We start from the raw sequence: 14,357 nt of genomic DNA on the forward strand, positions 1-14,357 counted from the left end.
ATACACACACACCACAAAGAGCCAAGGTAAAAATACAATAAAAATATAACCAATATTAATGGAGCGATGGCGTTCTTGGACTTATAAAAATTTATCTGAATTTAAAATCATCTTCAATGAGTATATATAATTTTTCTAATCAGAAAGAATACTTTATTAATTGCCTATAGTCCCAGCACTTTGGGAGGCCCAGGTAGCCGGATGGCTTGAGTTCAGGAGTTTAAGACCAGCCTGGGCAACACAGCGAAACCCCATCTCTACAAGAATACAAAAATTAGCCAGGCATGGTGGCTTGTGCTGTGGTCCCAGCTACTCAGGGGGTTGAGGCAAGAGGATCGTTTGAGTCCAGGAGGTAGAGGCTGTGGTGAGCCAAGATTGCGCCACTGCATTCCAGCCTGGGGGACAAAGTGAGACACTGTCTCAAAACAACAACAACAACAAAAGAATATTTGATTAATCAAAATTTCGGAGGAGATCATTGAGAGTTCTCTCTCTTGATTCAGCCTCGCTTACCCAGGTAGAAAAAGTGAAAGGAAGTTGAAAGGAGTTGTTTAGTGTAGAAGGTGTTGACAGAGGAAGTGACTTAACCAAGGAAATTATGAAACATAATTTAAATCCAGCTACTCAGTGCATAACATGAGCAGCACATCAAGGAATAACATGAGCAGCACATCAAGGAGAAAAAAAAAGTCACATAGAAAAAATGATGTTAAATTACTTATGACTGACTCACTCTGCACCTGTTTCAAACTTGCCAGCCTGGGCTGCAGGTCTTAGGAGAGCAGGTGCGGCCGAGCGCGGTGGCTCACGCCTGTAATCCCAGCACTTTGGGAGGCCAAGGCGGGCAGATCACCTGAGGTCAGGAGTTTGAGACCAGCCAGGCCAACATGGTGAAACCCCATCTCTAATAAAAACACAAAATTAGCTGGGCGTAGTGGTGCGCGCCTGTAATTCCAGCTTCTCAGGAGGCTGAGGCAGGAGAATTGCTTGAACCCAGGAGGTGGAGGTTGCAGTGAGCCAAGATGGTGCCACTGCTCTCCAGCCTGGGCAACAAAGTAAGACTCTGTCTCAAAAAAAAAAAAAAGTAGAGCAGGCACATTAGGACGTGCATGTGGTAGAAGGCTGTGGGGAGGACACACGCAGGTACCAGAGAGTAAATTAACTAAATCTTGAAAATGTATCTCCAAGCATTACCATTTGAACCTTCCTCAGGACTTCCTTCAAGGCTCCTTGTTCTCTCTGAATTAAAAAAGGAAACCCCCAACAATATTTGATTAGAAACAACTGTGACATGGACAGATTTGTCAGTTTCAATTTTAGAGTAGGTTTTGCCAATTCCCGGCTGTCAGGTCGTTTCTACCTCTGCTGAATTCTTCATAGTCATTGATTATCTTCAGCAGGCTCTTGTTGACTTGGGCACAGACTCTCTTCAGGATGTCCAACTTGCCTTCTCCCAGGATGACCCTCTTCTCCATCTCTACGAAAATATCCAGCAGGTTCTAAGAGGAAGAGAAATAAAGTTGGGAATCTGGATTGAGCCCTACTGGTTTTTAGATTAGATTTTTTTTTTTTTTAACTTCCACTTTCTCCAACCAAGGACCTGCCCTTGCTTCCCAAGTTTCTGACAGCTTCTGCTGGTCTCTCACAGCCAGCAGGCTACTAGGGAAGCGATTCCATGTTTTCTGGCCCAGAAAGACAGAAATGAGAGGATAAAGGAGAAGCCATGTCAGATGTCACCCAGTCCCCAGGCCCTGTGCTCAAATCTCCTGCGAATGCATTACTTGAGGACTGTAAAACAGCCTGAGCGGCCCAGTCACCATGGTGATGCCCTGGGGACGGCCTCACCCCCAGCATTGCCTCTCCAGACCTGAGTACATACAGACACACAGACACATACATACACACATGCACATACACACACACACAGATACACACAACACACACAGACTATACTCAGTGATACACACATAGAGGCATAAATACAATACACACTACACAACACACACACAGACACATACCACAAGAGAACACACACACACAGACACAGAGATACACAGACACACATACCACTTATACAGAGACACACAGAGATACACATATCACACACAAATACAGACACACACTATACACAGAGAAAGGCACGCACAGACACAGAGATGCACATACAACACACAGACATGCAAAACACACACAGAGACACACAACACACAGAGACACAAAACACAGACACACCACACACAAACACAATATACACACAGAGTTCCAGGTCCCAGGTCGTTTCGGGGACTGCGGAAGTGGAGGAAATGCCTCAGACTCACCGCTGTCTTTCCCAGCTCTGCCGGGTCTCAGGCTGGGCTGCATCTGCACAACCAGCCTCCTTCTCCCGGCCCCTGACTCCGCCTTGCTCCCGGTAATTAACATGAGCAGCACTTCAGTATAGAGGAATCACATCTGTAACACTCGTGCTGACAACTTTCTTCTTCTGGTCAAAAAGTGAGAATCCAGGTTGCTTTTACCAAAATACCCCCTCTCTTTGGTCTCAGAAATGCCCCCTGGCTAACCAAGTCTCACGACTAAATCTCAGTAAGATACCAGGTCTTACCATGTCATCATCCAGTTTGCATTTGGAGATCTCCTCTTGCAGAAGAAACTTAAAAGACCTCAATTCTGATCTGCCCACCTCTTCTGAAATCTGATAGAGCATGACCCTGTGGTGGGAAATGGAGACACTTTAGAAACCTTTTCCCAAATAATTTCCCATTTGATATATGGAGTCACAGTGGGCTTGATTCCAAAGGCCTCCCTTCAACGTGAAGCCAGTTAACGGCGTGGTTTATGAGTTGAGTCCTTGGAAAGAGGTTGTGACACAGAAGTCTGCTGGCTCTTCCCCGACTTTCCCACCCTTAACAATTTAAAGTTCTATCAACTTTTCTTTCAGTTTATTTCAGTTAAGTAAATCTTGCTTTTTTTTTTTTCTATAAAATCAAGATTTTGTTGCAATAGCAAAAAGCTTTGCCTTTTGGAAATTATGCTTTTCAAAATGCACAGTGGCTCATGACTTTCCTAATCAAAACCGGTCAGTATTCTCCCAGTCATTATCTTCAGTAAGAAGGCCAAGCATTTGGTTCTGGAATACAAAGTCTCTGAATACATCGCCATCACAGACCAGACTGCAAACACTAAAGGACCTGAAGCCCCAAACACACCCAGCTGCCCTGCCCTCACCCCTTTCCGCCGTGCCCCTACACCCCGTCCCTTGTCTATCTGCAGACGCCCATCCACGAACAATCAGCTCAAGCATTGCCTGGGCATCCGCAAAGCTGCATTCACTCCACTAGGACTTAGGAACCCCAAAAGGATAACACACATAATTGTCTGTTGGCCTGGTGCAGTGGTTCACGCCTCTAATTCCAGCGCATTAGGAGGCCAAGGCAGGAGGAGGATCACTTGAGCCCAGGGGTTTGAGACCAGCCTGGGCAACATAGCAAGACCCCCTCTCTACCAAAAATATTTAAAAATTAGCCGGGTGTGGTGGCATGCACCTGTGGTCCCAGCTACTCCAGAGGCTGAGGTGAGAGGATCATTTGAGCCCAGGAGGTTGAGGCAGCAGTGAGCTGTGATCATGCCATCACACTAAAAATAAAAACAAAAAATAATTGTCTGTTTAGAAACTGTTCAAGTCCCCTAATGGCCAGGTCTGTACCCTTTTTATTTTCATAAACCCAGAGGGTTATGAGGTGCAATGTTTGCATGCAGAGGACCCCGGCTATTGGTGTTGGAGCCTTGATTCCACCATCTTTGAGCAGCATTAACTTCAGACATGTTACACATTTTTTCCTCGCCCATAGACTGAAGATAATTATCCGTAACCACATCATAGGAGGGTGTCGAGGGTTACACAAATAAGTTTATGTGAAGCACTTAAACCAATCTTTGGCAACACACTAAGTGTTCAATGAGTGATAGGTATTACTATTTCCTAATCTATGCCTATCACATGTATGTGATAGGCACATTTAGGCTGGGACATTTAGGCTCTTGGAATATGCTTGCCAAATAGGTGAACACAGGAATGTTTTAGAAGTCAGCAAACCTTTCAACACTATGGTGTAAAGGAAAATAATTTCAATACAAAACATGTTGACTTGAAAATTTAATTAGAAAATTAAAATTCTGAAAATAAAAATGGCATAGAAATAGAAATTACTCAGTATTACCATCTACCTTATCCTCCTTCTCGTGGACTCTCTACCCTAAAAGTGTTTATCTAAAGCTTTCGGTTTGGCCAAAATTGGATCTAATCCAAAAAGCTATTCTGACTCTTTCGCCTTTATTACAAGGTATTTACCCTTTTGCTTTCCTCATTATTGAAGCCTACAGGCTTTCTTGTACCATCATTGTTTAGTAATGAACCTGAATAGTTTATAAGATACTTATTTTATAGGTAGCAATTATAACTGGAAAATAAAATGTCTAGTGTTTTCTTATAATGGTAAGTGGCCACCCTAGCATATTTATTAGCTCCTGGCTAGTATTCAATGATAATGAACAAGCAGTAAGTCAGGATTGTATTTCAGTAAGCCAATACATGAAAGATTTTAACAGACAGATCCTGCCTTATTAGTAGATGATCAATCCTCCACCAGAAAGGTACAGACTATGTCTGGCACTGGGTGTTTGCTTCAGCCCAGCTCATGCGGCAGAAGTGGAACCTTCAAAGGACCAAGATGTTGGGCACAGGATGAGACCCCCTTGGCTTTCCTAGTTCTGGGGCTGTGGGTTTTTAGGACTAACTGGTGCCTTAATGAATAAGTTCCTTATAAAGACTTCACAATTCTAGTAAACCAGAGCTATCTAGTGTACTGGTTGAATAGTGTTCTCCCTTCTTCCCCAAAATTCATGTCTAACTGGAATATGAGAATGTGACCTTATTTGGACACAGGACATTTGCAGATAAAATTTCATTAAGATGAGGTCACGCTGGCTAGGCGCAGTTGCTCACGCCTGTAATCCCAGGACTTGGGAGGCCGAGGTGGGCAGATCGCATAAGCCCAGGAGTTCAAGACTAGCCTGGGCAACATTTCGAAACCCCATCTCTACAAAAAATACAAAAATCAGCCAGACATGGTGGCGGGTGCCTGTAGTCTCAGCTACTTGGGAGGCTGAGGTGGGAAGATTGCTTGAACCCAGGAGGCAGAGGTTGCAGTGAGCCAAGATCGTGCCACTGCACTCCAGCTTGGGTGATGTAGTGAGACACTGTCTCTCACACACGTACAAAAAGATAAGGCCACATTGGATTAGGGTGGGCCCTAATTCCTAATCCAGTGACTGTCTCCTTATAAGAAGGAGATTTAGACACAGAGAAGGGAACATAGGCAGAGACTGCTGTGCTGCATGTACAAACAGGGAGCACCGAGGATTCCTGTACCCACCAGAAGCAGGGAAAGGTGTGAAACAGATTCTTCCTTGGAGCCTCTTAAAAGGAACCAACCCTGTTGACATCTTGATTTCTGACTTAGGCCTCCAGAACTATGAGAATAAATTTTAAAAACTGTTTTAAACGTGCTAGTTTGTGTTACTTTGCTACCGCAGCCCTAGGAAACTTACACACCCAGAATATCTCTTTTTTTTTGTTTTTTTGCTTTGTTTTGTTTTTTTTGAGACAGAGTTTCACTCTTGTTGCCCAGGCTGGAGTGCAATGGCACGATCTCAGCTCACTGCAACCTCTGCCTCCTGGATTCAAGTGATTCTCCTTCCTCAGCCCCCCAAGTAGCTGGGATTACAGGCGTGAGCCACCATACCCAACTAATTTTTGTATTTTTAGTAGAGATAGGGTTTCACCATGTTGGCCAGGCTAGTCTTGAACTCCTGACCTCAGGTGATCCACCCGCCTCAGCCTCCCAAAGTGCTGGGATTACAGGCATGAGCCACCTTGCCTGGCCCAGAATATCTCTTTTGTCATTTAAAATCAAAATAGTCAAGCCTTGGCTGGGCGCGGTGGCTCACGCCTATAATTCCAGCACTTTGAGAGGTCAAGACAGGTGGATGACTTAAAGTCAGGAGTTTGAGACCAGCCTGGCCAACATGGTGAAACTCCATCTCTGCTAAAAATACAAAAATTAGCTGGGCATGGTGGCACGCACTTGTAATCCCAGCTACTCAGGAGGCTGAGGCAGGAGAATCACTTGAACCCTGGAGGTAGAGGTTGCAGTGAGCCGAGATCATGCCACTGCACTCTAGCCTGGGTGACGGAGCGAGACTCCATCTCAAAAACAAAACAAAACAAAAAGTAGTCAAGCCTCAAAACAAAAAACAGTCTCTGAGAATAGAAAGACCAGGGCGTTCATGGGCTGGGCCATCAGAGGGCAGCAGCTGTCAGCCCTGGCTGTGAACCCTTTCCATCTCACATGCCATAGTTATCGACAAGCAAACAGAGACAATGAAATGGGCCCAGAGCGAAGGCTTCAGTAGAAGCTTCCTGAAAGCAAAGCTAAAATTGGTTTAAGTAGTGTCCGATAATAGGAGATGTTGAAAGAGAGTAGGTGACAATGTGTTTCTGTTTTTAAAGTCTTGTCACAGCATCATGAAGTTGTAACTGAATGGGGTTTCTCTCTCACACCTTTGGTTACCCACTCTCCCTAGGGTGGGGAGAAGCTGAGTTGTACAGCCTTTGGCAAGATGACCCAAGGTGCCACTGTCGTCCTATAAAGCTTAGAATTGTCATACAGCCAGGCTCACAGGAGCTGGACAGCCTTGGTGGGGACTGCCTAGCGGTATGTGCCAGGCCAGCGGCTTACAGCTCTGTAATGAACTTTGTCATTCGAGTCTTTAAGTGTGGCAAAAAACCCTTAAATCTCATTGAAAATTTCCATAGCCATCCACAAGCAGATGGGAGGGGGATTTCAAGGTGGGAAGCCGTGATGCTTTACTCAATGTATGGACAAAGTAAGCACACAATCTGGATATCAAGAGGCACCAAGATAAGAGAGGAAAAAAATGAGAACATTTAGAAAAACTCTATTATAACTTCAGCATACCTCTAAGTAATGTTTCACTTTGAAAAATAAATTTGTATTTTATGGTCTTAGCATTTTTACAGAATTATACATAAGGCCCCTAAATTTCTTAATCTAGCTCCAGTGGGACATCTTCCCAAAGCCTCCCAAGTGATACTGAATGTGGTTTCTCTCTCACGCCTTTGTTTACCCACTCTCTCTAGGGTGGGGAGAAGCTAAGTTTTAGAGCCTTTTGCAGGACCACCCAAGGCACCACTGTCTGTCTGTAGAAGCTTAGAATTGTAGCATAGCTGGGCTCCCAGGCTCCATAGGCAGGGTACCACAAAGACAAGCCCCAGTCAGCCCTGCCCACAGAAGTTGTCCATTCAACCCACACCTCCCAGTCCCCACACTGGGAGTTTCTACCCACCTGTAGGCAGAAATCTGAGCCCTGCCTGGTGCCTGAAGTTCCCTTTCCATCTCCTCCTTTCTAGTGTTTAGGTAAGTAGTGAGCAAATCCAGTCTATTAATTCGGAAGAGCAGCTCCTTCAGGAAGGACAGATTGTTTTCCTCCAACATTCTCTTTTCCTGGAGTCTCTGGAATAACATCAAGGCATCTTTGATGGGTTCTTGCTTCCTTTGTGGGATGCAGTCCAGGCTCAGGAACTTGAGGGAGGCCAGCTCTTCACTGTCCAGTTGTTCCCCAATATCATAAAGATTTCTGTTGAAGTCCATCTCTTCAAAAGGCAGCAGAATATAATCTAAGTCAAAATATAATGGTATGTTCAGATAAGGAAGAAAAGTGCCATTTGCTGGCTTGTTCATCAAAGGCTACTGCATCTACTAGATACTGGTCATTGTGCTGTGAGCACAGAAGAGAGAAAAAGAACAGCAGACAAGTTCCCTCTTACTGTTTAGGAAGGTAGATATACAAACAAGCCAATGGGCTGGGCACGGTGGCTCATGCCTGTAATCGCAACACTTTGGGAGGCCAAGGTGGGCGGATCATCTGAGATTGGGAGTTAGAGACCAGCCTGACCAACATGGAGAAAACTTATCTCTACTAAAAAAATACAAAATTAGCCAGGTATGGTGGCGCATGCCTATAATCCCAGCTACTTGGGAGGCTGGGGTAGGAGAATCGCTTGAACCCAGGAGGTGGAGATTGCAGTGAGCGGAGATCGCACCACCGCACTCCAGCCTGGGTGACAGAGCAAGACTCCGTCTCACAAACAAACAAACAAACAAACAAACAAACAAAAAAACAAGCCAATGGTTAGAGGGTTGTGACCAGAGTGTAGTAGGGATGTAGAGGAAGAAGCCTTAACTGAGCCTGGGAGAAGGGCTTCCTGTGGGGAAGGGTTTCTGGGGAGAATGTGAGAAAGCACAATTCTTACAGGAAACAATTAATGTAAAAGATGGAGGTAAGAACTTTCAAGTCCATTCAGGCAGGCACTAGGAGCTCAATAAAGTAATTACAAAGGGTCTGGGATGGAGAGTGATGGGACAAAGGGATGAAGCTCTAGCCAGGTACCATGTCACAAAGGGGCCTCATTACCATGGGGCAAGGGGTTTAGGCTTTGTCCTGGAGGTGATGAGGAACTAAGAAAGGACTGTGAAAATGGGAATGATGTCACCCAGTTGGGATTAACATTTAAAGTGCAAAGGATAGACTGGAAGACTTGGAGGCAGAGGAGGGGACCTACTGGGACCTATTAGGAGGAGGCATTTCAGTGCTGGAGGGCGGGAGTGATGGGGTCTGATTGAAACAACAGTGGAAGGAGGACATGGGGCAGCGAGGTCCCCGAAGGGCCCAAGGACCAGTGCCTACAGTTGGTCAGGAACTCAAGACTGGAAACTGAACCAGTCACCCCGACAGCCCTTTCAACCTACACAGTCTCTAAGTCAGGTTATGTGGTATTTTCACACAATGTTTCTAAAGGAGAGGGCCGTGTTTCAGCAAACTCCAGATAATTATCATGCCAGCGACCTGACATTAGGGGTTTTCCCTTGAGCCCCAGGCTCCACCACCTTCCCTGCTCTGACGGCCCCTGTCCATAGTAAAAAAAAAAAAAAAAAAACCCTCGGAGTGGTGTTTGTGCTCCATTCTTCATAGGAACAAGACTGAGGCATGGCTCCCCTAACAAGGGCGACAGTCACTGTGGGGGAGGGCAGCAGTGCCGTGGTTAAGAGCTTAGATCAAGCCCGGCTGTGACGCTGGCACTTCCTCAAGGTGTCAGAATTTCCAATAGATACTGCTGGTACATGTCAATTGTTGCTCTAGGCACTGGGAATGCAGTAAAATAAACCAACGTGGCCCAGGAGTTCAGGTCTACCCTGGGCAAGACCCCAGGTAGCAAGACCCCAACTCTTAAAAAAAAAAGAGCAAAAGCAAAAGCAAAACAAAACAAAAAAACAGGTGGGTCATTTAGCCATCTCCGTCAAAATATAAAATTCACACCAACTTTGGCCCACAATTTAACTTCCAAGAGTTCTTCCTACATTCACTTAGACATAAGTATACTCAAAACCATATACAAGGCGATTCATGGTAGCATTCCTTGAAATAACAAAAGAGCAGAAACAACTGTTTATCAGTATTAGAAGATTTAGGTAAGCTATTAATCATATTCCAGGGAACTCTATTTGGCTACTAGAGAGAATAGGAAGATCAGTGTGGTTGAGCATGTGTGATCTACATAATGTATTGATCAGTACATATTTTGTGTATTCACAGAAGAGCTCTAACAAAAAACACACAGGAAGTTCCTTCAGTAATGTTAAAGAAAAGCAGAATGACATACAGACGTGGCCATGCGGTGTGGGAAGGCCGATGGGTGGAGGTGACAGTGAGAGTTGCTTTACTTCCCATACCTTGCTGCACAGTTTGTACTGTTTGAATTTTTACCATGTACATGTATTACTTATTCCAAAAATATACCTAGTTAAAACCTTTAAAGATCCATTCTTATTTATATGCTGGAAAAGATCTAAACTAGATCTAACCCTGTTTAATGCCCTTAGTTCAACTGTCTTTAAAATTTTTAATGCATTCTAACCTCTATTGAAATCTCATCTTACAGAATAAAACCAGTCAAAGAATCAAATGAAAGCAGGACTTCCTTTCCCCCGTCCCTCAATTATTTTTTTCTGAGGATAAAAACACTTAGTGTAGTCATTTTAGAAAATACAGAAAAGATAAAAAGGAAAATTAAAATTATGTATAATTCCACCATCCAAAGATAAATGCCCAATAATATTTTACTCTTTCCTACCAAATATTTTATGCATACACATTTTTCCTTATATTTGAACACATCATATTTCTGTAGTATAAGTGGATTTTTCCACTGATAGGTACATCTCATATTGTAAGTACTTTCCTGATGTCTTTAGTTTTTCTTCTACAGCATGGGTTTTAATATCTGTAAAGCATTTAATCTTAGAGATGGGTGACAATTTACATAGCCAGTTTCTGATTACATTTAGGATGACCTCGAAATGCAAATCTTTAAGTATACCTCTAATTATTTTCTTAGAATAATTTCCTAAAAGTAGTAGTATTGGGTCAAAAGGAATAAACCTTTTTGAGTCTCTTGTTACATATTCAATAGCATTTTCTGACAGTATATAATAAAAATCAATACAATCCAAGGCTGAGATGACATGAATTTGGATATAATAAGATTGGCGCATAGCTCCGTCCTCCATAGCCACCTCATCTCACTCATTTCATTACCTCTCCAACAACGTGGCAATGCTTTTTAAGTGGTTTCCCCATCCAATCATAACTGATATTTAGAAGGGAAAGTGCTAACATGGCTTCTTCCCTGGCCCAGGTATTCCAGGATACACTGTCGGATGATAGTCAGCCTTTTCTGTTTTTTGCTTTTTGCTTAAGTTACACATCCCTCTAGTCACGGTACCTAGAAAACAGTCACTGGCAAAGGATTTACGACACCATTAACAACGGGCCATCCAGCACTGCACGGGGAGAGACATCACATGGCGGTTCTTGTTTTATGGGACCTAGATGTTCTGCACTAGCTTATGGGCTAGCAGCTTTGTTAAGCTAGTATTTTTAAAATAATGTACTTGTCTTTTTGGTTCCTAAAAATAGTAAAAGTAACACTTGTTTCATAGAGAAAGTACAAAGAAGTATAAAAAGAAAATAAAAATTACTTAAAAACTTGCCATTTGGAAGTAATTCTTTGGTCACATTTTGTGTGACCAATTTTTTTCCACATGTATTTATAACATATGTAAATTTGAATATTTTGCCATGTAATACATATATTTTATATAATCTCTGCTAAATAGTAAATGTATATTATAAGTCTATTTGTATTACATAAGTATAATTATTTTATATATTTATGCCCCAAAATATTTAAATATAAATATGTATTTATAATAATCATATAAATAAATGATATATAAATGTTTATAACCTATATATCCACATAAACATAAAAATGTTTTTTAACCTCATTTCACTAAAAGCCTCTGAAGAAACTACCATTATTGTCCCCATTTTTCTGTTGTGAAAAATCACGGCTCGGAAATAAGCTAGTAAGAGAGAGAGCCAGATTTAAGTATCTCACTCAAGGGCTTCAATGACAGATCGCAAAGATTTAGACGCCATTCTACTTGCAGCTGGAAGGCGGTGAAAGAATCTCATGAAGAAAAACATAAAATCATAACATTTTTGGAGAATAACATTTCAAAAATATATATAACAACAAAACCACAAAAACAGAAGTTCTTAACAAATCCACTATAGGAGAGAGGGGGTCAGAGCCTCACAAAAGAAGTGCTAGAATCTAGGCCCCAGCATCTCATTCCAGAGTCCCATTCTACCACTGTATTACATGCCACAATTAAACTGCAAATACATTCCATCTCATCACAATCACTCCAGTAATATTCTAGCAGCGTCCTAGCTCTTGCAGTGATAACTACCCCACAGGTAGGGAAAAAGCAAAACACGCATTCACTGTCAGAAACAGAAACCTGCATCTCATCCGAAGCTTGAGAGAACCTGAAAGCCACTCGCTCTCAGGCCCAAACCCCTAACCAGTAGGTAGTATTGCCACTCCTTCGGGTCCAGGCTGCCTGCCTCACACTGTGGGCTGCCCCCGAACCTAACAGACATCCATTCTGCATGCACATGGTGTCCATAACAGGGCACTGCAGCCACGGCGTTCTAACAACCCAGCAAAGGTGTCCGAACCTCAACAAAACACATAATCCCATCATTGTCAAACAGAATGAAACTTGCAACTTCACCCGTAAATGCTTAACCCCACAAGTGCAGGTCTCCGATTTTGTCCATCTAATCTTCCCATTATATTGTTTTTTGAACTGTTCTGTATCTTTTTAATTTCTCTTTCTTTTCTCTTTTTTTTTTTTTTTTTTGAGACGGAGTTTTGCTCTTGTTGCCCAGGCTGGAGTGCAATGGCACAATCTCGGCTCACCACAACTTCTGTCTCCCAGGTTCAAGCAATTCTCCTGCCTCAGCCTCCCGAGTAGCTGGGATTACAGGCCTGCGCCACCATATCCGGCTAATTTTGTATTTTTAGTAGAGACAGGGTTTCTCCATGTTGGTCAGGCTAGTCTCAAACTCCTGACCTCAGGTGATTCACCCGCCTCGGCCTCCCAAAGTGCTGGGATTACAGGTGTGAGCCACTGCGCCCAGCCTTTTTAAATTTCTTTAAAACATAAATAATTGAATTAGTAGGACCACATGGGTGTGTGTATGTGTATGTGTGTGTGTGTTTATGTTGGCAAATGTGTATGTTGGTGGGTATGTGTGTTGGTGGGAGGATAGCTGTAGCAGCAAAGTTAGTTGAGATTTAAATTTTGGCTTCTACTCTTTGTTTCACAAATTTAGCTGGGATCAGGATGAAGCCTTTATACAAGTAGGTAAATGGCAGCATTTCAGAAACTCCTAGCACTTAATCAGTCTAAGCCAGACTGGCCTCAAGATCTGGAAACTGCACGGCCCTCGGCAAGGCTCTCAGAGGGACTGCTACCTCTTCCACTAACTTCATGGTTTCCCATCCACACTCACAAACGAGGATCACCTCCATAGCCCCAGGGCCACCCAACCTCACTCTCAGCAGCCTAAAAAACTCCAGAATCAAAGGCCTTCTCCCAAAAGGCCCCTCTGACCTTAACAAAGGGGCAAATCCTTACCTTACTCTCACGATGGTAACACCTTTGTTACAGGCCTCTCCACTGCCATCTGAGCATCTAAGACAAGAGCAAACGTCTAATGAAGGATGAAGGGCACAGCCAGCTGTACTTCCTGTTTCGAAACTCCTAAGTCACAAACACTAGAGGGGAGGGAACGCTTACCACTTGCCCCTGAGTGAACAGAGCACCTTCTAAACTTCTAAAGCTGGAGGAAAAAGGCCTGATGGTCCAAGAGACTGCCTGCAGGGTGGGGCGGGGCATCTGGCCACCTGAGCACTGGCCCCTGGCTATGATGGGCCATTTTACCTTTGGGGCCTCATTTCCACATTCCAAAATGAGGACGTTGGACTGGATTGTAACTAAGAACACTTTCATTTCGTATTTAGGATTTAAAGATTTTTCTGGGTTCATCATTAAGACTTTAATTTTTTCATTCAATGAATCTTGATGGAGCACCTCAGAGAAGTCTTGAGATTGGACATCGCAGAGCCCTCATCTTGGTTCTCAGGGTGACTGTGAACGTTCAGAGCTAAAGCCCCTGGTTTAGCCAAGGAGCATCTCTGTGGCCCCAAGTCACCAGATTCCACTCTCAGCCGCCTAAAAAACTCTAAAAAAAAAAAAAAAAAAAAAAAAAAAAAACTCTAAAAAAGAAAAAACTCTAAAATGAAAAACCTCTAAAAAGAAAAAAACTCTGAAATAAAAAAATTCTAAAATGAAAAAAATCTAAAAAGAAAAACCTCTAAAATGCAAAAACTCTTTGGTAAGATGGTAACCCTATCTTACCAAAGGTGATCCTTGTATATGAGTGTAGCTGGGGACACCACGAAGTCAGCCACAAGATGGGTTTACCATCTTATCAAAGAGGCAAATCCTGGGGCCCTCACCATGTTGGGCTCTAGGGACAGATCAGTAAACAAAAGATTGCCTTCATACTGAGAGTTAGACGAAATGTTTTCTGATGTTAAAAGTAGGAAAAGAAAATCAAGCACCTCTCTTCTTTGAAACTGCCTTTTGTCTTTCCCCAAATAGAATATAAGCTTTCAGAGGGCAGGGACTCATAGCTGAGAAGACTGAATGAAGTATCTGAAAAGGACTCTTCACCAGAGAGGGCTAGGTCAAGGTGGCCTGATAACATCAATGCCTGGATGGCCACAGTGGCTCATG

At 43.2% G+C, this 14,357-nt stretch overlaps 2 protein-coding genes across 13 annotated transcripts in view; one reads left to right on the top strand and one right to left on the bottom strand.

Annotated features, from left to right (window-relative positions):
* The window catches only part of PPIL3 (peptidylprolyl isomerase like 3), a 448,181-nt gene that overhangs the window by 31,007 nt on the left and 402,817 nt on the right, over window positions 1-14,357 (top strand). The gene's annotated exons all lie outside the window — the stretch shown is intronic.
* Window positions 1-14,357, bottom strand: part of CASP8 (caspase 8) — a 59,816-nt gene that overhangs the window by 10,589 nt on the left and 34,870 nt on the right. For 8 of the 12 annotated variants that reach the window (XR_007718113.1, XM_050750638.1, XM_050750642.1 and 5 more), the window contains 4 exons: window positions 7,426-7,756; window positions 2,603-2,708; window positions 1,361-1,499; window positions 1,195-1,239 (listed from right to left, as the gene is read on the bottom strand). Coding sequence is in view for 11 of the 12 variants with exons in the window: in XM_050750633.1 (XP_050606590.1) it covers window positions 1,195-1,239; window positions 1,361-1,499; window positions 2,603-2,708; window positions 7,426-7,756 (621 nt within the window). In the remaining variant the exon portion in view is untranslated. Of the gene's footprint in view, window positions 1-1,194; window positions 1,240-1,360; window positions 1,500-2,602; window positions 2,709-7,425; window positions 7,757-13,193; window positions 13,745-14,357 lie in introns of those variants that run through there. The other 4 variants (XM_050750637.1, XM_050750634.1, XM_050750636.1 and 1 more) reach the window with 3 other exon arrangements.

Source organism: Macaca thibetana, chromosome 12, assembly GCF_024542745.1.
Source record: "Macaca thibetana thibetana isolate TM-01 chromosome 12, ASM2454274v1, whole genome shotgun sequence".
Lineage (NCBI taxonomy): Eukaryota > Metazoa > Chordata > Mammalia > Primates > Cercopithecidae > Macaca > Macaca thibetana.